The sequence below is a fragment of the Schistocerca cancellata genome, chromosome 1 (genome assembly GCF_023864275.1).
Source record: "Schistocerca cancellata isolate TAMUIC-IGC-003103 chromosome 1, iqSchCanc2.1, whole genome shotgun sequence".
Taxonomy (NCBI): Eukaryota; Metazoa; Arthropoda; class Insecta; order Orthoptera; family Acrididae; genus Schistocerca; species Schistocerca cancellata.
In genome coordinates, this window is record NC_064626.1 from 476,699,484 (window position 1) to 476,723,931 (window position 24,448).

Consider the following 24,448-nt stretch of genomic DNA (forward strand, 5'->3'; position numbering starts at 1 on the left):
AATGTTTCAGTAACTCTTCGATCAACTGGTTTTTCCAAGAATCTCACATTAGGAGGCAAAAATTTACTGTAAACATTGCATTTACTCTCTCTGAAAGTTCGGCTGAAGGATGGGTTGCCGCACTTTACATTAAAAGTGGGACTTTGGCTTCTTTGCCAATTACGTTTTGAATTTTTGTTTTTTACTTTAGGGATAAAAGTGCTGTCATACCAGTCACCGAATATTTCCATGTTCATCCATGCGGTTTTTCGCTTTTTATTAATTAAGGAAACCCTGAAATTTTAGAACCACAGGCGGTAATTGGATTTCCCGATGAGGAGCAACGGCATTTTAGAGCTCCTGGTAGCATTTGCGTTAACTAATATTGTTACTCACTCTTTACTAGTTTTACACCCCGGAACTAAACTCTCTCGCCGAGAAGCAAATCAATTTGATGGCAATGATTTCAAATTTAACCCGGTTTCATCAGCGTTGTAAACAAAGTCCCAGTCAAAGTCATTTACGTCCAATTCTTTTTTTAAACTTTTTTTTTAATTTCTGCATATACATCAGCTAATATTTTTCACTTTGTATTTACAATTCGCGAATTCCCCGATGAGATTTAAACTTGTGCAACCACCCGTTACTTGCCACAATTGATTCATCTCTACTTGTTCTTTTTTTTTATTATTTAACTAAATGCAAAGAGCAAAGGAACGGGTATCGGTTGCCCAGTTGACCGTTTTTGTAAAAACCAACAATATAAAGCTTCTTCCAAAAGTTCATTTTTCGAATCTTCATCACTTTCCGTTGTTCAGTTCCGTCTTCGCTATAAATGCAGGTGTAGTTTAAAATTAAATCGGCGTTCTTCTTAAGAATTATCGCTTATCGTAGAAGTACCTACACTTACCGGCTAATTTACGACCAGTTTCTTCTTTTTCTAATGAAACAACAACGCTTATGTCATCCTTGACCGACGTCACCTCTCTTTTACACTTGGTCATTTCTCAGCACAGACACGACACGGCGCAGCGTCATAGCGACTGACAACTAACTCGAAACAGCAATGAGGTGCGCATGGCAAGAGATCGGCTGCGTCGCGGACGCGTAGTGCCAGCGCGACATCCGTGCACGTACGGTCTGGACTTGAGAGGTATCTGCTCGCGGCTCTGTATAAATGAGATGTGGATAATCGAGTTTCCTCTGTACTGCACTCTTGGCCACACAACTGACCATATTTCATCTTATACTGCCAGGAACAATGTGCTTTGACCCACTAATTTGCCTGCCCGACACTGTGCATTGTTGAGTGTAACAGACGGCAATCAATGGCGCCAGCAGTAATACCCCGGTTGGAAGATTAATTTCACACCATTAACTTAATTTGCTGCTTTTGATTGCTGAAACATCTTACAGTCATTGGTGGTATAATCTATGTTTTGCTTTTGCAGTATCCACGATACCAATATTTCCCAACTAACGCTTCACTGAGATCCCTTTCTACAAGAGCAAGTATAATACAACACACAGTGCTTGTAAAATCACGACTAAACAATAAGATTTCATCAACTGTAGCTCCTTTTCTGACAAGTAATCCACAACAGAATGGAAACAACGTTCTCGAGAGTGTCTGGAAATGCCTGACAAATGATTATCTTTGAACAGTGCCACTTCGCGATCATGATACCAAACTACCTAAATCAACACATCTAAAGTACAAGCTTTAGATGAAACTTTGGCTTATTTGTTAGTTTATTAGCTAATATCACAAACATTAATAAAGGTCAGAAGTAATCCCTGAATGGCAAGAGCAACATGAATATAGACGTAGAAAACTGTACTCAAGCGACGTAAAAATGCGTAATGATGTACAGGAAAACAGCCATTTCAAACCTAACTAAGAGTATCATCTATATTTACAGGTACATCCACACTTTGCAAAACACTGTCAAATGTACGGCAAGAAGGTACATCCCATTATACCAGTATTAGGTCTTCTTCCCGTTCCATTCATATGATGATCACAGGAAGAATGACTGCTTAAATGCCACAGTCTGCGCTGTAATTAGCATGATCTTCGCGAAGCCTGCAGGAGCGATATGCGATATACGTTTGGGTCTATAGCCTACTCATAGATTCATTACTTAATGTAGGCACTTGAAACTTTCTAAGTAGGTCCCAGCGGAATTTTAGCGTCTCTCTTCAAGTGTTCATCAGTTCAGGTTCTTCAGCATCACCGTAACAGTCTCCCACGGGCCAAAAAACCCGTGACCATTTGTGTTGCTATTCTCTGTGTACGTTATATGCAGTCAGTCCTATACGGTACGGGTCCCACACACTTGAGCAATAATCGCACGAGTATTTTGTAAGACATCTCCTTTGAGGTAGATTGACTGCATTTCCCCAGATTGTACCAATGAGCTGAAGTCTGATACCTTACCCACCACTCAGCCTGTGTGAGCGTCTCCTAAATAAATATAAGGAAGAGGGCATTAACAAATAGAAATAAAATTGAAAAAATATTCAAATTGAAAGTAAGTCATGATTTGATACGGCGTTTTAAGTATTTAACTGGAATCCGTCTCATTGCAGGACACAGAAAACAACCATGCCTCAACACGGCGGGGGTTCAGAAAGGGGCGCCGGCCAGGTGAGTGTAGCGCTGCTGCTGCTGCAACCCGTGTTCTTGCAAATCTCTGTTATCAGCGTCACGTGTTAGGTCCTTTCACATATTCTGTTTACCTTCAATAAAGCTGAAAGCTACTTGTGCCGTCTTATTGCCTTATTTCTGTGTGAACGGCCTCCACGAAATTCTTCGTAAGCATTATGTCTTCTCAGAATGTTACTCTAGATCTCTGCTACAAGGAAAGCCAACAGGACGATTTGAGATGTACCTTCGTTTTAATGTTTTAGCATAAAACTCGAGCTCTCATCTACTAGTCTCCAAAGTCTCCACTCCTGTGGATAGGTTTATCATGTGTTTGTTGATTTGTCCAGAGTTGCACATCTACAGATTCATTTGATGTTTGGTATGACACAGAAGTTTGAAAGGCAAACAAAACTTCTGTGTAATATTTGCTTATTGCCATTCGACGCAAAATAAAAACATATTGCTCCACTTCAATATGTTAGTCGTCATTGTTGCTACCACAGCACTTATCGAAGTCGAAGATGCATAGTCTCATCCGAAGACGTCGCTCCCAGCAGCCTAAACTCAGTACAAAACTCTATCAGTGCCGCCACTTTCAGCTAAGACAGTGTCTTCTATTATCGTGGCTTATGACATCACTCAGGGCGCCGGCCACCCCCTAGGTCAGAATTACGAAGTGTTTTATGAATCAAAATACTAGCTGCACAATTTCGAATGACAGTGGCTCAAATGGCTCTGAGCACTATGGAACTTAACATCTGAGGTCATCAGTCCCCTAGACTTAGAACTACTTAAACCTAACTAACCTAAGGACATCACACACATCCATGCCGTAGGCAGGATTCGAACCTGCGACCGTAGCAGTAGCGCGGTTCCGGACTGAAGCGCTTAGAACCGCTCGGCCGCAACGGCCGGCAAATGACAGTGACGGCCAGTTTTCTGTATGAATCACTGCAATTGCTGGTTCTGTTAAAAACAGTTGATGCACACAGTAGTATGCCACAACATAGATACCACCTGTTTAATAGTTCAATGAGGTGATATAAGTCATGGGATAGCGTTATGCACTTACACAGGTGACGGTAGTATCGCGTACAGTGCACTGGCAGAGCTGTCATTTGTACTAAGGTGATTAATGTGAAACGGTTTCCGATGTGATTCAGGTGGTACAACGAGAATTAACAGACTTCGAGCGCAGAATGGAAGTCGAAGCTAGACGCATGGGACATTCCATTTCGGGAAGTCAATACTCCCAGATCCGTAGTGTCAAGAGCGTGCCGGGAGGACCAAATTTCAGTTATTACCTCTCACCATGGACAACGCAATGGTCGTCGGTATTCACTTCACGACAGAGAACGGCGGCGTTGCATGGCGTTGTCAGTGCTGACAGCTGAGCAATACTACATAAAATAAACCCAGAAATCAATGTGGGACGTACGACGAACGTGTCCGTCAGGGCAGTGCGGCGAATTTTGGCGTTATGGGCTATTGTGGCAGACGACCGACGCGAGTACCTTTGCTAACAGCACGACCTCGCCCGCAGCGCCTCTCCTGGGCTCGTGACCATAGCGGTTGGACACTAGACGACTGGAAAATCGTGGCCTGGTCAGATGAGTCCCAGATTTCAGTTGGTAAGGGCTGACTGAAGGGTTCGAGTGTAGCGCAGACGCCACAAAGTTACGGATCGAATTTGTCAACAAGGCATTATGCAGGCTGGTGGAGGCTCCATAATCGTGCTGATTGTGTTTACATGGAATGGACTGGGTCCTCTGATCCTACTGAACCGCTAAGAGGCTGAAAATGGATATTTGAATTCATGGACTTCATGTTCCGAAACAATGATGTCAACGGGCCACAAATGGTCGCGACTGGTTTGATTAACACTCTGAACAATTGGAGCAAATGATTTGGCCACCCAGATCCCCCGACATGAATCCCACCGAACATTTATGTGACAAAATCGAATGGTCATTTCGTGCACAAAATAGTGCGACGGCAACTTTTTCGCAATTCTGGACGGCTACAGAGGCAGCATGGCTCACAATATTTCTCCAGAGGACTTCTAGCGACTTGTTGAGTCCATGTCACACAGAGTTACTGCATTAGGCCGGGCAAAAGGAGGAATCTCATGACTTTTATCACCTCAGTGTATGTTGGTCGATCTTTGGAACGTAATACAGTAACGGTTCTGCTTGGCATGGATTCGATATCTCCTTGATACGTTTTCTGAGGCACATGTCTCCAGATGCCTACGCATAGCTCACCCGATTGTCGCAAATTATGGGCTGGTAGGTTGTAGGCACGGAATTGGCGGCCAATAGCATCCCACATGTGTTCCATCGGGTTCGGATAAGAAGAATTAGTGGCCAAGACATCAAAGAGATTTTACTATCCTCAAACTACTGTAGCACGATTCTGGCCTCTTTAAAGGGACAGTTATCTTGTTGTAATATGCCATCACCATTTGGGAAGATATCAAGCATGACGCGATGCAGATGGTCCGCAGTAAAATTCACGTAGCCCACAGCTATCATGGGGCCTTCGATTGCTACAACAGATCCGTGCGATACTTTTCCATTGACCCATGGTCCAATCTAGATTAACCCGTACCCAACGCAGCGTAATTGAAGATATCGTTGGGTTAACATGGGAATACGTGTGGGTCGTCTGTTGCGAAGGACCAAGTCCAACAATGTGCGCTGAACAGAGTGCTCCAAAACATTTGTGCCTGCACCAGCATTATATTCTATCGTCAGATCTGCCAAGAGATCGCCGTTTATGCTGCTTGCCACAGCGGGGAAGCCTCCGACGTCCACGTTTTGTCATTTGGCATGAACGTCTAACACCTTGTTGCTTACCTGTGGCTCCATTGTCATTCAACCACTTTCCACGAATCCTCACAGCAGCACGCGAACAGCTTGAACAGCTTCGCCGTTTTCGAGATGCTCGTTTCCAGGCGCCGGTTCATAACAGTCCTCCTTTTACCAAAGTCTCTCATGTCAGTGGATTTCCCCATTTGCGGCCCGTATGGTCGCTATAATGATTCCCTATTCGTCTCTGCTCAGCTTGCATATTTTCGTTAGCGCGTCACGTGACCTCAACGCCATCAGGCGGCATCCGATCTCGCTGTAGGCAGAGGGCGTAGCGTTTGGCTCATCGCTCTGTCTCAAAATACTGGATTCGATGCACAGTTATAGATGCATTTGCACCAATGTTTTAATTAGTTAATATCAATTAAAAACACAATTCTTAAATGAAAATATTACGTGTATAGACGTATTTCGACATCCTTTATGGATAATGATACTAAGTAGCTTCAGAATGCTTTTCAAAGCGTCAATTAGTACAATGAGCACTGATCTCATATCAGGCTTCGTGGGATTAGTTCATAGCTCCTATTCCCCACAAAACATGTTACGTCACAACGAACTGAAGACGTGCTTCTGAATTTTAATAAATGTTACTAATACTGTGGATAATTTCTAAATGCGAAACCAAACGAAAAAATATGAGTGACACGAAGAAAACTAATAAACATTTTAAAAAACTCATATGAAAAGAGCGGATAATTTCAAGCAATTTTACATTGTAGCCGAAAATGTATTATATCAGAACAAACGTTTCGGTTGCAGTGAACAGACTACCGCCACTAGCAGGCGATTAGTTAGAGCGCTCAAAACCAGATTATTCCAAACAGCGTACACCGAAGAATTCAAAATGAGTATTACTTAAGGAGTGTTTTCACAGTTTGCCCTCTATGACACTGGACGGGAGGTCCTTCACACGTATTCATTTGCCGCCGCCTCTAGTCGCCTTCCTTTCCCAAAATATCGCGATGATTATGCCGCACACTACGGCAAGCATTTTGGTACTCTATACTGTCAGGGAAGAATCAGATCGAGAGACAGACCTTTCTGAAAGTATTTGTTCCCACTGTGCAGATCACTACATGGAAGAAAGGTCGAAATCACAACAAAAATAGTTGTTAATAGATTCTCAGCTCACATTAGTCACTTCCGAGCCAACTGGCTCTACGGTAAGACAACGGACGAGTAGTGGGGAGGGCAGCGGTTCAAATTCACGTCCGACCATACAGATTTACTTACAGCTGTGCTTTTCTCTTTTATTTTGATGTTTATATCCAGTACGTACAATAGATTTCGAGAAAATAGTGTCTAATATTCAGGTGCCTGTCAGGAGTGCTCCATAAATCGAATGCCAAAGCACCGTAACTGTCGTTCCATCAAGGGAGCGCATATACTGGTCTCACTACGTCTCGCGAAACTAACATAAAGATACATCTGTAAGGAAATTGACCTTCATTGGATCAAATACGTAGCTCAAAGTGATATGGGTATTAGGTACGGAGAAAATAAAAAAATGTTTTTCGTGGCCTCTCTAAACTACTTACGCCAAATTAAAAAGGACCTTGCCTATAATCTTCCTCAATCCCATCTTGCGCTTTTTTTCTGACTTTGTCGTTGGCGGGACTGAGAGACACGTCGATTCATAGGAAAATGTGCTTTACGACGATAATTGCTCCAGTATTTTATATGAATTCAGATTCAGAGAATGTATATGCTTCCGTTGGTCAGTTCAGTTCTGAATTTTGAAGATGGCACTTTTTTTCATCACCAGTCCTCTGACTGATGCGGCCCGCCATGACTTCCTCTCCTGTGACAAACTCTTCATATTACATAAGTATTCTGCGATTGTCAAATACGAAATGCCACAAAAAATATAAAATAATGAACGAAGCGTGATATTATGGAGTCATGTGGTTTAGAATTTGTCACAGTTCTGCCCTGTATAAATGAAACGAAATTAGACGCTTAGGGCCGTCTATTTACGAGATACTATGTAAGAGAAGAGTGCAAACTGAAAACGCAGAGAAAGTCTTTTAAACATGCGTTAGTAGACGGCGCATGATTTCCCCGCCTTGTTGTACTTCCCTCGAGAGTTCCAAAATTTAAAAGGTATAAGAAGTGGTTTTTCTTGACTACAGTTCTAGTAGTTAGTAACCTAATGCTGTATTTGTGTATAAGTATTATAACAAATAAAACGTAGTGCCTCGGTATTAATGACATTCGGGACAAAACGTTTCTTCCTACTATTTTGTCGAAAACAAACTTTTTCACCTGTGGCTGTGTACAAAATACAAGTTGATTCTTACAAAGAAGAAAGCAGCAACCAGCCATGTTACATAACGCTCTTTATTCACACAAATAACGCCGTTACCGGTTTCGGATGGAGGGATTCACCTTCAGACGGTTTCTCAAGTTTATATCACATCTGTTGTTCACATTAGTTGCTGGCTGTTTTTTCTCAACAGCTAATACAAACAACAACAAATGCAATATAAAAATGAACAGCCGTCTGAAGATGCACTTTCTTTTGGCACTTACAATGAGGCATGGTATGACACAACGTTCATAATAAATTATTTATTTTATAATTAGTCTCATTCTTTTTTGCCGGGATGTGTTGTTGTGTCAGGATACCTTCTCAATTTTTTGGATACAATTCAGTTATGTAAAAACAGGGATATATTTTATTTTATTCTCCAGACAAATGCCAGATTTGGAACTAAGAACGTTTTCGATTTCCACTCTTCAGTTGTGAGATTCAGAAAGATTTATGAATGACTGGCTATCAGTTCTGTGTCGCACTTCCGACGAAGATAAGCAATGGCATAATTATATCTATTGTCGTAAGATTCGCCGGTGTCCGATAGTTAACAGATCGCGATGAAAGGGCCACGCAACAAAATTGCTTGTGCCAGCCACACTATGCAAACGCGTAACGTCGGTGCGCGTTGTGGCAACTTTGATATCAAAAGCAGACGCAGATTTGATATATTTTCGCCTCACTGGCTTAGACTTGGTGTACTGGGTGCAGCAGCGTTGCATTGGCCGGCAGCCTATTTATAGTGCAGGAAGTGAGAGGTAACAGTAAGCTCCGCCGTGTTCCACCGACTCCTCGCGTGAGAGAAATACGTGCACGTCGGCGCTCCTCTGAAGCAAATGGCTACAATATACAACACACGCAGACGACCTCGTTTCCGTTGTTTTCAACACCAGTATAAATTACACATCATCGTGGGGACATCAGATGTTAAAGTGTTGTGTATCCTGCAGCATTTGTTTGTCACATCTCTGGGCACAGTAGCATCTTCTTTTTCCTAACATTGCGTAATAAGAATATCTTTTTCCCGAAATATGAGAACGAAGGAATTCCATAATCACTGTGGTTTAACTAATAATGTTCTGGAACTTTCCAGCCACGTACTCCGCGGACACTGTCAACTGGTGTATACTTACTGCCTTTATCGCTATATTCGTACTTTGCAAAGGACAGTGAAATGCATGGAAGTGGTTAGGTACCATTGTATCACATATTCAGGCAGCTTCTCGTTCCATTCGCGTATGAGCGTGGGAAGAAAAACTTTAAAAGCATCTGTGTGCGCTGTAATTAGATTAATCTTGTCTTCGAGATCCCTACGGGAGCAATTGTATGGAGCTGTAGTATATTTCTAGATCCCCAATTAATACTGATTTTCGAATCATTACAATTAGGCTTTCCCGGAATAGTTGTTGCACATCTTCAAGTGTCTTTCAGTTCAGGGTTTGAAGTATCACAACGGTCCTCTCGTGCGTCAAATACACATATGACAATTCGTGCTGCCCTCCTTCGAACCAGTTCATTACCCCATGTTAGTTTTGCCTGATATGCGTCAATGCATATGAGAAATATTTTTGAATGGTACGCATGGTGTTTTGAAGTAGTCTCTTTTATACAGTCATTGCATTTTCCCAGTATTCTGTCACTGAATGTAAGTCTTTCACCTAGTGTACCTCCCACCTGCCCATGCGACCTTTCTATTTTAAATCCTAACAAACTGCTAATCCCAGGTACTAGTTCACTGATTCCAGTTGTGACTCACTGATATTGTAGTCACAGGATACTACATTTTTTCTATTGATGGAGTGCGCAATTTGACATCTATGAACATTTAAGGTGAGTTGCCAACCTCTGCGCCACTTTGAATTCTTTTCAAGATCAGACTGGATATTTGTGCAACTTGTTCAGCCAGTAATTCATATTAGATAACTTCGTCATCTGCGAAAAGTCTGCTGCACCCAGTACACAAAGTCTAGGCCAGTGAGGCGAAAATGTACCATTTATGCGTCTGAGTTGATGATGAATTGCCAGACGATTCGAAACCGGTCATGAATAAATAAAAATTGAAGAAAGAAAAAACGGCGATTGGTTCCAGTAATCCCTGAAACCTTTAACAAGACAGTCGTAGTATTCCAAATCCAGAATGGATAAAAGTTTTAACTTTCTGCGTGCTTCATCTACATCCACATGTACATGTTTACTCTGCAATTCACACTTAAGTGCCTGGCAGAGGCATTTTCATACTACTTCCCTACAATTCCATTCTCAAATGGCGCATGGGAAAAAGGAACACCTAAATCTTTCCGTTCGAGCTCTGATTACTCTTATTATTATAATCATTTCTCCCTATGTAGGTGGGTGTCAACAAAATATTTACGCATTCGAAAGAGAAATCCTCTTCCAACCAAGAAATCCTCAGTCCAGTCCAGAATTTTGTTTGAGATTCCATAGTTGACAAGCGCTAATTTACTGAGTGAAATGCTTTTCGGAAATGAAGATACACTGCATCTGCCTTTTAGCTTTGATTCACAGCTTTTAGGACGCCGTATGAGAAGAGTGCGAGTTCGGTTGTGCATGATCGAAGTTTTATGAAACTATGCTGGTTGGTACGAAGCAGGTCATTCTGTTCGTGACACCTCGTTGCTGTACAGTTAAAGGCACTGTCCTAATACAGCTGGAAACTGAGCCTGGTACCTTAACAGCACGCCAGTGTACAGCCCTTAGGTCAGTGGTCAGGATGACGATGTCAAACAACACAAGCTGCGGGTGGCAATGAAAAACCTTTGTATAAGGGTTGGGTTGTTTTGCGGGAGGAGACCAGACAGCGAGGTCATCGGTCTCATCGGATTAGGGAAGGATGGGGAAGGAAGTCGGCCGTGCCGTTTGAAAGGAACCATCCCGGCATTTGCCTCGAGAGATTTAGGGAAATCACGGAAAACCTAAATCAGGATGGCCGGACGCGGGATTGAACCGTCGTCCTCCCGAATGCACGTCCAGTGTGCTACCACTGCGCCACCTCGCCCGGTGAGAAAAACCTTTATTTATTGCTACCAGTTTAAATTGTCACTTTTGTGTTTTACAATGATTACTGACAATCGAAACTAGTACCAATAACTGAGAATTTCGTGGCTGCAAACAGTGATACAACACGATTCTCCACAAACATCCGCAAACATTAAAGTAGCATTATTTCATTTATCATCGGAAAAAGCCATGTTTAGTCTGAAATATGAACATAATAACAGATTTATTAGATAAATACTCATATTTTTAATATGCATGTAATTTTCTTAAATATAATGTCATGTTAAGTTGAGCGGGCATTATACTCAAAAGCCCACCAAACTGATCTCTTTACAAAAAATAAGTCGTATAACTGATTGACTCTGAAATTTTATCCATAATTCGAACGATTGTTTTACATATATTTAATAAGCTTGCAGCATGTGGGTGGCATCAAATAATTTGATGTGGGAATCACTGCTTTGTTTGCGAATAAAACTGAAGAAAACAGATTTATATAAATAATTAAATTTAAAAAAGATATTTCTTTTATTTTTAATACCTAGTGCGCCCTACACCATACACCCAACACTTCGTCTACGACGGATCGAGAGAGAACGGGGCTACAACTACGCTGACGTCACCGAATGTTCACCCACGTGTTAAATACATGATTCAAAATACACGCTGCAAAACGTTTCTAACGCAGTTTCCAATCTTGAATAATAATCAACACGCAGACATATTACACTGCAATTAAGTTTGGAGACTTTTGGGGTCACTCTAGCGCCGTTACTTGAGTATGTATTTTCAGTCGGTTTTCAATTTATATATATATATATATATATATATATATATATATATATATATATATGTGCACACTGTGGATGATAGGCACCAGTTCTGCTAGACAAAGAGAGAGGTCAGTTGGCAGTATACATTCTTCTACAACGTGAGCGTTTTCCTCCGGGTCCATCCTGGATGAAACTTGAAACAATTCTCTTACCAGAGTTAAAGTCATCCAAGCCCAGGCTGCCAAATGTATCCTTCCAGTTTGAGTGCAGTGGAAAAGAAGTTTGAAGACCGTCTGCCATTCTAGTCGGAACAAATTTTTTTCTCGGACAGTGACACCACTAACTCTTAGAAGTATTTGCCAGCTGGAAAGTAGTGGAGACAGAGCGCTATGCATACTTTTTGATGGCAAGACATACTGATGGTTTCCTTGCGGAAATGAAACTCAGCAGCATGAAAGTGTCAGCGGACAGTTTCACAATTTAAATTTTTCCGTTATAGCCCTAGGCGCGGATGTGGTTGTTGTCATTTCCACGTACTCCATACGCGATTGGAAAAGGAACAAATCCTAATATGTGGTACCATGCTAAGTACCGTTTGCCATTCAGTTCACGATACTGTCCAAAGTGCGTACGCATGTAGATGTACATTGCTTCATACTGAATTCAGTTCTTCAGGTACATGTTTGTGCGAGTAATACTCGCATGATTTGGCCCCAATAGTACAACGGAAAGTATGTTCGGTTTTATGTTTTGAATTTGTGTAACAATAACCCACGTCTTATGTGTAATCCAAATACAGACTTTGTTTTCGAATCTAATCGGATACTGAGACTGTTCTTCTGGGGTGACGACGCTTGGACAGTGGCGGGATCTACCACTGTGGGAAAATGATTTTAAAAATTCAGAAGGACATAAAAGCTAGCATGTTCTGCCTAGATAATACCTCAGTGGAAAGGCGAATTAGAAGAGTCACAATATTACAACAAAGAAACACTTTTTTGACCTTCGAAACAATTTATATTTATTCACTAATGGCTTTCCGCTTCTTTTGCTATCGTCAAATAAAAACTCACTTCTGTACAATGTTGTGATGGCTGTGAGGCCGTAGACCGGTAACTCAATAAATAAAAGTCTTTGCTAAACATCAAGAATTATTCTTATATTCTACCAGGCACTTACGCAGTGTATGTGAATCATTTCAGGCCTTGAAATGTATTAGAAATTCAATAAATGAGCAAAGCCTTTACAACGCAAAAGTACTCTTTCAAAAACCGTCAAGTACTAACTAATTCAAGCACTCAAAACAGCGACAAATATGTGCGACATTTTCAGTATGTTAGCCCACAGCCGGTCACCCCGTAAGAGCACCACTGAATTCCTGATTACTGCAGGGGCTGCACCTGTTCGTGAAATTCTTTATGTAAATCCACTGTATTTCAATTTCTCGCAGATCCTACAGAAATCCTAGTTTAGAAGAATCATGTAATGACATGTATGTCCGCCAAACAAATTAAAATTTTTTTGAATTATTCTTCTAATAAAGTACTTGTCGTTAAGTAAAATGAAATACAGCAATTACAAAACAAAAATCAACTTTTCGATTGACTTTTCTCTTCGAATCGACGAAATTGCTGTTATTTAAGGTCGTTTTCCCGGTATATTGCGCCCTATTTCTGTTGTGGGTCACATGTGTTCGCCAAGAAGTTACAAGACCAGAGTACAAAGGAATAAATAAGCGGCTACAAGTTCGCCACGAAGCATCGACGTCTGCCAGGAGGAAAACTCTAGGGTACAGGTTTGAGGATGTGTTTGCATCAATCCGGGCCCACATTTCCTACACAGTGGATCAACTGCTACACACTGGAGACAAAATCGCAGTATAACAATGCGTTAGCAAAAATAATGAAAGTGCACCGAGGAAAACAAAAACAGTTTTGAGACCGAAAAAAAAGGTTGCTGTTTGTTTATCAGCGTGAACTGATTATTTAGAACAAGGTAAAAAAAAGTAATTGGCTTTTATTGAGAAACTTCATGATAGGTTATTCGATTAGGGAGTGGAAACAGAAGCGACAAAGATTGATTCGCAAAAGTGCTCTTGCACCAACCGTTACTATCTTGAGGTTTCAGATTATTGTTTCACCTCTAATATTCTCCAGATTTAGAACCAGTGACTTCCGTTATGATTCCTAACTCTTAAAACATAGATCGAAGGAAATAAACTCTCACGAGTAATCTGTATTGAAAACGAATATTCCGAAAAGTTGAAATAAACTGCCGCGCGGGATTAGCCGAGCGTTCTGGGGAGCTGCAATCATGGACTGTGCGGCTGGTCCCGGCGGAGGTTCGAGTCCTCCCTCCGGCGTGTGTGTGTGTGTGTTTGTCCTTAGGATGATTTAGGTTAAGTAGTGTGTAAGCTTAGGGACTGATGACCTTAAAAGTTAAGTCCCATAAGATTTCACACGCATTTGAACATTTCAGAAATAAACTGTTAGCCGGCCGGGGTGGCCAAGCGGTTAAAGGCGCTGCAGTCTGGAACCGCGCGACCGCTGCGGTCGCAGGTTCGAATCCTGCCTCGGGCATGGATGTGTGTGATGTCCTTAGGTTAGTTAGGTTTAAGTAGTTCTAAGTTCTAGGGGACTGATGACCATAGAAGTTAAGTCCCATAGTGCTCAGAGCCATTTGAAATAAACTGTTACTGAGGGAATAAATGACTTGGCCACCATGCACAGAGTCGAGGTGGGGTAGTTTTGCATAACTCAGTGATACAGACAGCCGAAAAGTAGATGCAATCACCTCGGAGAGGTCGCGCTATCCTTTTGTTCCTGAAGTGAGGCAGCTGGTTTTTCAGGCGTTGGAGCGGCAACTGCCAGGTTGATTAACGGACCTGGCCTTGAAACTTCAGCCAAACTGTTATTGCCATTATGATAATGCGAACGGCTGAAAGTAAGTGGAAACTAAAGCTGCTATTTTCCGCGAGGGCATCGAACTCTGTCGTATGGCATAGTTAAAATGGCGTCGTCTTAGTTAAAATATTCTGGAGGCAAAATAGTCCCCTATTGGGATCTTTGGATTGGGAGAGCTCAGCAGGATGTCGTCATAAGGCAAAAAATGGCGTTATATGGGTCAGAGTGTGGAATGCTAGATCATTTAATTGGGTAAGTATGTTAGAGGATTTAAAAACGGAAAATGGACATGTGAAAAGATATAGAGGAAATTAGTGAAATATGGCAACAGGAACAACAGAACTTCTGATCCGGGGAATACAAGGTTATAAATTAAAAATCAAGTGGGGGGTAGTGGAGGAATAGGTCTCACAATGAATAAGAAAATAGGAAAACTGGGGAGCTATCATGAGCAACATAGTGCGCACACATTATCACAACCAAGGTGACAACTCTAACACCTACAGCTGTAGTACAAGTTTATGTACCTGGTTAGTTGATTTGCGGGAGGGGACCAAACAGCGAGGTCATCAGTCCCATCCGATTAGGGAAGGACTTGAAAGGAAGTCGGCCGCGCTCTTTCAAAGGAACCATCCAGACATTTACCTGAAGCGATTTAGGGAAATCAAGGAAAATCTAAATCATGATGGCCGGATGCGGGTTTGAACCGTCGTCCTGCCGAACGCGAGTTCAGTGTGCTAACCACTGCGCCACCTCCATAGGTCGAAAGAATGTATGATGAGCTAAGAGAAATGATTTACATAGTTAAAGGAGACAAAAGTTTAATTGTTAAGAACGAGTGGAATTCGACAGAAGGAAAAGGAAGAAAGATAGTAGAACATGGACTGGGGGAAGGGAATGAAAGAGCAAGCCGCCTGGTAGAATTCTGGATAGAGCGCAATCTAATCATTGCTAATATTAGGTTTAAGAATCATGAAACACGGTTATATATGTCGTAGAGGCCTAGAGACACAGAGAGGTTTCAGGTAGCTTATATAATGATAAGATGGAGATTTCAAAACCATAGATTTTAAACTGTACAGTATTTCCAGAGGCAGATGTCGACAGCGACCGTAATTTATTGGTTAGGAAGTGCAGATTAAAACTGAAGAAAATTGCAGAAAAGAATAAAATGGGACTTGGATAAATTGAAAAAAGAGGAGGATGTTAGAACTTCAAAGGGAGCATTAGCCAATGGTTGACTGAAACACGAGAAAAGAATACAATGAAGTCAAAATAGACAGCAGAAGATCTACTAGAAAAAAAGAAAAAAAAAAAACGCGGCCCACAAGAAATCTTTGAACAACACACGATATATTGAATCGAACTGAAGAAAGGAGTATCTCGCTGGAACAAATGCGTTGATCTGAATAGTATAACGTTCAGAAAATTTTTGTTCTTGTAAAAAGTGTATTTATTGTGTTTCTAATCAAACTTATTAGTTCAAACCAGTTTTCATGTAAGAATCACCTACCGCAATCGGTCATAGCCTATTCCTTTTGTGGAGGAATAAGTTCCAGCGACAATCAGCAAAAAACTTGGCACGAAGTAGTGTTACACTTCTTCACTTCCAAGGGCGGAAACGTTGTTTACAGCTACTTCCCAGTGTCCCACATATGTTTTTACTAAAAAGATCACGTTTCCCGCCGCGCGGGATTAGCCGAGCGGTCTGGGGCGCTGTAGTCATGAACTAAGCGGCTGGTCCCGGCGGAGGTTCGAGTCCTCCCACGGACGTGGGTGTGTTTGTTTGTCCTTAGGATAATTTAGGTTAAGTAGTGTGGAAGCTTTGGGACTGATGACCTTAGCATTTAAGTCCCATAAGATTTCACACCCATTTGAACATTTTGAACATCACGTTTCCCACCGCTATCAATGAGTAGGATAAAGTTCAGCACGACTGTATATCGGAGAGATACAGCTCTACTTAAAAGGCAAATGGTCGTTTAATGCAATGTAGCTTAGATATTTTGACGATATCTTTCCATGAAATGGTTGAAGCTATTGTAGTTTGTAGCGATTCACGCCACTAGCGCGTTCGTCAGACACTTAAAAAAGGGAGAAGTAACGCAGTGCCGACCATGTCTGTTTTTCCGGGAATCTGGAAGCCTGAACTAGTTTCGTTGGTGCCGCTGTTCCTGTTAGAGGAGTATCTGGCCTACATCGCTCAGCAGTGCCGACATTTCTGGGCTGCTCGCCAAATTCAACAACAGCTGTGCTTTCATATACACTTCCACGTAAAAGCTTGATAGCACAACAGCGGATTTGCCCCGACCATTAGTCATGCCACTGAGTTTTCTTACAAGTAACTACCTATTCGAGCAAGGTGATGCACTGACTTTAATGTCGCACAGTGTTGCATAGAGAATAGCTCCAGTACAGTAGTGTAGAAACACACACACACACACACACACACACACACACACACACACACACTTCTAAAATTCATCCCTCGCTTCGAAATTCTCTCCTTCCTTCCCCAAAAGGACTGACCTTTTAGAGAATACAGCTATTTATGTGCGAGGACGAAGGCATTCCTCGACATCAACGTTTCTTCCTTTAGACATCTAGCTACATTTACTGCCCTTTTCGACGATTCGGTCGGATATAATATGTGCACCTGAAGTAAATTAAAAACAAACTTTTCAAGCCAGTGTCATGGTAAGTTAATGCAAATTCGCTAGTCAACGTGGAAAACGTCGCTCTTGATAAACTGTCTTCTGTCTCAATAGCATACCCAGTCGTTTACTTATCTTGTTACGCTTAAGACGAACAAAATTACTTTACTCCTTGCGTTTTGTTGAATCACTTTGCATGCGACGGTCGTTATTAGCATTAAAAAACTACACTCCTCCCGAATAGGCCATGAAGGTCCAACGGTAACGACTGGCCATCAACGGATTCTTGGAGCAGGCAGCTGAATTTGTCTCAGTGGAAATTAGGGTTTTGACTAGTCTCGCATTACTGCAGCCTCAAAAGAGCTCATTATGAACCTGTGGCGGCATTCAGCAATTTACGATGAGCTGGTGAGATCTTTACTCCTATTTTGGGAGCTAGAACGAAAAAAGTTCTCTCACATTTTCGGATTTTTATATCATTATAAAATTTGCAATTTTCTGAATAAAATGTATCCATATCACTAATAAACTCGCACGGGAAGTATTTTATTTTATTTTTTAAATATTGTCTTCACCGGTTGAAACGTTAAAATTTTTTACATGCGTTACTTCAAGATCTAATAAAATTGGCAACTTTTTATAGAGAAGGCTGTGGACTGCAGTGTTGAAAAGATGAAATTACGTTTGGTAGCACTCACGAAATTAACTCTTTAGCTTTCTGTATGGAAAAGATAATTTTATATGGTTCACAAAGGACAATTTACAAAGGTTACTTCAACATTTAAATAAAATAGCCGACCAATATAACATGGAAATCTCATTATAAAAATTATGAGTATGGTAATATCGAAAGCACCTGTACGATTAAACAACTATTGAGCTTTAATTATCTAGAGACTGTTATCACCAGCTATAAAGACTTAGCCGTGGAAGTGAAAAATCAAGGACAAAGGCAGCAAGGGTAGCCAGATGCCTGGAGAAACAAATTTTGATAACTGGGGATAAAATAAAAATATGTAAAACGATGGTGAACCATGTTTTGACATATGCAGCAAAAACTAGAGCAGAAACGAAAAAGATAAAACAAAAGCTAGGGTGAAATGAAGGTAGTAAGACAGATCCAAGAAGTTACCATTGGGGACAAAAGGACAAATGTGTCGGTACGGGAACAGAGTGGAATACAAAATATACACGGATGAAGACAAGAAAAAGAAATTGAAAGGATTATGTGGAAAGGGTGGACCCCACAAGACGAGCTAAAATTTGTAAACATGGACGGCGGGAAACGACTACCTGGGCGAGCACCCAAGAGATGGGACAGCGGATCGTCCAGTGCATCCACGGAATGAGACAGACAAACAGGGACAACCCTGGCCAGCAGGCAGCAGTAGCAGAAGAAGAATAAGGATCACCCACTACTGAACTCAAATCTTAAACACTTACAAACAGTTAAACAGTCACTTCTGCCCGATAGGGTAAGAGACTCCCTATCCTACACCAACGAGGGCTGCTGGCCGACTTCTGGTTTCATGAGCTCCAAAAGCCTTCAACGAAACTGTTTTAACATCAATGACTTTCAGCAAATCAGACTCATTTGGCGCACACAGGAAATTTCACTGGTTATTTCCCACTCGAACTAATAAAACTCCACTGCAAAAACGTTGCTTCCTACAAGGGCTTTCGAGAAGTCTATTTCCAACAGGTGTTGGCAGACCCCTGCCACTCTGGGAATACAATTCGCCGTAGAGACAGGCACGCAGGTTTCCTATAATCTCCTGTGGCAGGTTGCGGGTCACGAAGAAGATTGCTTACAAAACACTCGTGTGCCACCTTTTAAAATACTGCTCATGTGTGAGAGTCAAATCAAATAGAAATAACGGGGAGTATTGAATTTATGCACAGAAGGGCAGCAGGAATGCTGACAGGTTTGTTTGATCATGGGAGTGCGTCAGAGGGTTGCAGAAAAAAACTAAACGGCAAAGTCTTTAAGACAGATGCAAAATATCCAGCGAAGACGTACTTACAGAATTTTACGAACTAACGCGAAGTGATGAATGTAGGGACGAACTACAAAGTCCTGACGTACCGTAAGGATGATAAAGACAACGTTTGGTTAAGCACAGCACAGCACGCACAGAGGGTTTTAAGCAATCTTTCTTCCTACATTCAAAAGAGGAGGAGTCCTAAAACTCGTACATTGGGAAGTACCATCTACCACGCATTTCACAGTAGTTTGCAGAGTGTATTTGTGAATCTAGGATTCAGAACACCCCTTTCCAACGACAGTCTCTAGAAGATACAAATAGGCACAGTACGACAACATAGGTGTGGTCACGAAATGATATGTTACAAGGTGGTAAAATTAGTCAGACATCTGGTTGGGAAATACATAGGACCACTTACCGAAGTCCAGTTTGCTCAGGTTTTTTTCCACATCAGAATGTTTAGTAATGGCCGCAGTCCGATACAGTACGAAAGATTAATTTAAGAATTCCTGGATTTTTAACCCTCGCAGGTCCATCGAACAGACTCCCCTATGGACGACATTGTAATAACCATCCTAGGCGTAGAGAAATAATTGAGGGAGTCGAAAACAAATAAGTCATTTAAGTCATTAGGTCCGGATGGAAAACCAATGCGGTTTTTCAAACAGTACTCCACAGCACTCGGCCCTTGCTTATTAGCTTGCGTTTATCGCGGCTCTTTCTCCCACAGCAAAGACCCAAGTGACTAGAAAAAAGCGCATGTGATGACTCCTGCATATAAGTGCAAAAAGAACCGACCCGCAAAATTACGGACCAATATCCCTAACATCGGTTTGCTGCAGAATCCTTGAGCATATTCTCAGTTCGAATATAATAAATTTTCTTGAGACCGAGCAGCCGATGTCCACAAATCAGCATGGTCTTAGAAAGTATCGGTCGTGGAAAATCGGTTTGCACTTTCCTCAAGTGTTATACTGCGAACAGGGCCGCGAACTATAGATGAAGGGCAACGGGCAGAGTCCATATTTCTAGATTTCCGGAAAGCGTTTGACACAGTGCGTCACTGCAGGCTGTTAAAGAAGAAAAAAATTCACAGATATGTGAATGGCTCGAAGACTTTTTAAGTAATAGAACCTAGTATGTTTTCCTTGACGGTGTTCATCAGAGATAAAGTTATCGTTAGGAGTGCCCCAGTGATATGTGACAGGATCGTTATTATTCTCTTCACACGGAAATGATTTGGCGAACAGTGTGGGCAGCAATCAGCAGTTGTTTGCTGATGATACTGTCAAGTGCAGTAAGGTGTCGAAGTTGAATGACTGTAAGAGGATACAAGAGGACTTATACAAAAAATTTCAGTTGGTGTGATGAGTGGCAGCTAGCTCTAAATGTAGAAAAATGTAAATTAATGCGGATGAGCAGGAGAAACAGACCTATAATGTACAGCATTACTAGTGTCCTGCTTGACAGTCACGTCATTTAAATACTTAGAGGAATGTTGCAAAGCGATGTTACATGGAACGAGCATATGAGGATTGGGGTAGGGAGGACGAATGGCTGACTTCAGTTTACTGGGGGAATTCTAGGAAAGTATGGTTCATTTGTGAAGGAGACCGCTTATAGGACGATAGTGCAAGCTATTCTTGAGTACTGCTCGGGTGTTTAGGATCCGTACCAGGTCGGTTTGAAGGAAGGCAACGAAGCAATTCAGAGGCGGGTTGCTAGATTTGTTACTGGTAGATTTGGACACCACGTAAGTATTACGAAGATGCTTCGGGAAATCAAATGGAAAGTCTGGAGGGGAGGCGACATTCTTTTCGGGGAAAACTACTGAGAAAATTTAGAGAACCGGCACTTGAAGCTGACTGCAGAATGATTCTGTTGCCTTCAACATGCACTGCGCGAAAGTACCACGAAGATAAGATACGAGATATTAGGGCTCATATGGAGGCATATAGACAGTCGTTTTTCCCTCGTTCTAATTGCGAATGGAACAGGGTACCCTCCGCCAGGCGCTGTACGGTGGTTTGCGGAGTATCTACGTACATGTATGTGTAAATATCTTATGCCCACCTTTCGGATAAAGTAATCTAGTCACATACTTTATATATTAAAATTTCGAAAAAAAATATTTACTGTTTTTAATGATTTCCTGTGCCACGTTCAGTAATTGTTTTTAATTTTTCAGAACAAAATAAGCCAAAAATTTAAGTCTTAGCAGTAAAACTGACATTCTGCAACAAATGTCATATTCATAATTTCAAGTTCAGGACTCTTCTTACACATCCATATATCTTTAAATACTATACTGCAAATAAAACTCAACGATAATTAACGAAATCTGTAATTTTTTTGAAAAAGTCGTGGTGATCATTTAGAACCACTCCTCTCTGTGTACACACAACGGAGCTTTGACACTGCTAAGATTGCGCTAAACTTATTTTGAGGCTCTGGAACCTACTTATGTCAGTATCTAAGTAAAAAGAATGTTGTTAGTGGAAGTTCACAACAATTAAAGAAATTTGTTTTTCTCCTTAGGTTTTTATGCAGTACATCCCGCCCCCGCCCCCTCTCCCCCAAGCCTCGTAGTACGTGTTACGGAAAATACGTTGGTATTTCTAAGGTTCATAATGGATCTTCCTTATGTAACTTGGATTTAGGGTCAGATGATGTTGCCGCAGCTAAGAAACGCTAACTGTTATCGATGTTTCCGCTAGGACACGCGCGTGCATTGGCAGGACGGCTCTGATGACTGCGGCGACATCTCGAGCGAGGAGGACGTCGAGAGCGGTGCACTGGGGGCCGAGGCCAAGCAGAGAGCGACCGGCGTCAGCATCAACAGGCACGACGGCAGTCCGGCGCACACTGCGAGAGAAGGCGGCAGCGGCGGTGGCGAAGGCAGTGGCAACTGCAGCGCGGTGGGGGGCGGCGCGGCGCCAGCGTGCCCGCGGTCGGGAGAGCTGTGGGCGCGCGCCGACGTGGAGGCGGGGCTGCGCGCGCTGCCCGGCGCCGACGCCGCCGCGCCGCTGGTGGCCGCAGGCGACGCCGAAGCGCTGCTGCAGCGGCCGCCCGACCAGCAAGACGCGGCGCTGCTGCTCGCCGCCTGGCAGGGCCGAGCCGCGCTCGTCCACCAGCTGCTGCTGCGCGGCCGCACCGACCGCATGCTCGCCGCCACCGACGCTGACGGCAGGTGCGCCACACTGCTCCACGTCGTCGACACATTTGTACACAGCCCTAGCGATTTACTACGTCCATTGTTACTTTACCGAGTCCTATGGAAGACGTCTCACATGAATAAGTAGAACAAACTTCTCTTATTTCCGTCAATGATCACAAAATGTTTCGTCGTTAGACTAACGGTTTCGGTCAGCAATGACCATCTTCAGATCTGTTTTATAACATGTCCTAATATAGTAAAGGCATAATGGCATAGTCACAAAATCAGTATCGTCACAGATATTTAAAATATGGCGCAAACTAGGCCACACTGCCAGTGGAGTCATACGCTACTGTCCACAACACATTGTGACGTACCGCGACTCTGGTGAGGGCATATAAGCATCCACATACAGGGTGAAAAGTATTTAAACCGACAAACTCTGGGAGTTTGTAGGGGACATCACAATAAATATTTTTCCCTAATGTCATTTTTTCCTATGAGGAGTATTTAAACCGGTAGAGGAAGATTTCTCTGGTGGCAAATTAATTAAACCAACAGACAATTTTTCATTTTTTTTATGACCAAGAGACAACACATTAACAAAACCCAATTTCAATTACAGTAGATTTTCAAAAATGCCTCCATTGACACGTAAACAAATGTTACACCGTCGGATCATGTTCTGTCTGACACGGGCAAAAACCCCAGGAGTATCCTGAACTGTTCCTGCTGCTGCTACTATCAAGGCAACCAGATCCTCTTCTGATGCAACAGGAGTTGCGTAAACAATGTTGCGTATCTCTCCCCACACAAAATAGTCCAAAGGGGACATAACTGGGGATCGAGCAGGCCATGATACAGGACCACCTCTGCCAGTCCACGTTTCTGGGAACTATCTTTCCAGGAATCGACGCACACGACGACTGAAATGTGCAGGCACCCCGTCATGTAGGAACCAGATGTTGTCTTGTACGGAGCGGGACGTCTTCCTGCAATTTTGGCAATGCTCTGGCGAGAAAATTGTAATAATGCCTGCCATTTAATAGCCTAGGTAGCAGATACGGCCCAATTAAACAGTCCCCAACAACACCGACCCACACATTAACGAAGAACCGCACTTGATGAGCGCTAGTAACTATGGCATGTGGGTTATCCTCACTCCAAATTTGCGAATTGTGCATGTTGAAGACTCCATCATGCCCGAACGTTGCTTCATCGGTAAACAACACAGAGGATGGAAATGTAGGATGCATTTCACACTGTTCCAGGTACCACTGCGAAATCTGTGCTCTGGGTGGATAATCAACTGGTTCCAGGTTGTGGACACGCCGTAAGTGAAATGGACGTAACATTTGCTCTCGAAGGACTGTTCTTACATTCGTCTGATTCGTCCCCACGTTATGTGCAACTGCACGAGTGCTGATTGAAGGATCCCGCTCCACATGCTGCAAGACAGCTTCCTCAAATTGCAGCGTTCTTAACGTGCGACAGCGTCCCTGCCCAGGTAATCTGCTAAATGACGCGGTCTTACGCAGACGTTGGTACACAGCAGCAAAGGTCATATGATGCGGGACACGGCGATTAGGATATTGTTGTTGATAAACCTGCTGTGCAGATAGTCTGTTGTGGTGCGCTACGTAGTACGCACCAACCATATCTGTGTACTCACTCCAGGTGTATCGCTCCATTAATAATCAGAGACAATGCACTACAACACTGGTGGACAGCAGTTGCCTACAACTGAAGAGTGTAATACGCCCTCTAGCAACTGAAGAGCGTAATACGGCCTCCACCGGTTTAAATAATCCTCATAGGAAAAACTGACATTAGGGAAAAATATTTGTTTTGATATCCCCTACAACCTCCCAGAGTTTGTCGGTTTAAATACTTTTCGCCCTGTATAGGCAAATTACCAGAGTAGCCGTCTGTCTTTCCGCCGTGCATGCGGTAAATGCGGAAACTTAAACTATGGTGACGTTGTTAGCAAATGTGTTCAAACAGGACCAAAATGCTGTTATTTTTTCTTGGCTTCCGTAGGAAAACACCACGGGCAGCCATCGCAGAAAGAAGAATGAGTTTCAAGAAGCATGTCTGTCGAAATCAGGAAAAATTGCGACAAGGGGTGTTGGTGTTTCATGA

The 24,448-nt window shown here is 42.5% G+C and overlaps 1 protein-coding gene across 1 annotated transcript in view; it reads left to right on the plus strand.

The window, feature by feature from the left end:
- The window catches only part of LOC126183844 (transient receptor potential channel pyrexia-like), a 190,246-nt gene that overhangs the window by 47,284 nt on the left and 118,514 nt on the right, over nucleotides 1-24,448 (plus strand). The window contains exons 2-3 of the mRNA XM_049926153.1: nucleotides 2,572-2,629; nucleotides 21,867-22,339. Of these exons, the coding sequence (XP_049782110.1) occupies nucleotides 2,588-2,629; nucleotides 21,867-22,339 (515 nt within the window). The 5' untranslated portion in view covers nucleotides 2,572-2,587. The remainder of the gene's footprint in view (nucleotides 1-2,571; nucleotides 2,630-21,866; nucleotides 22,340-24,448) is intronic.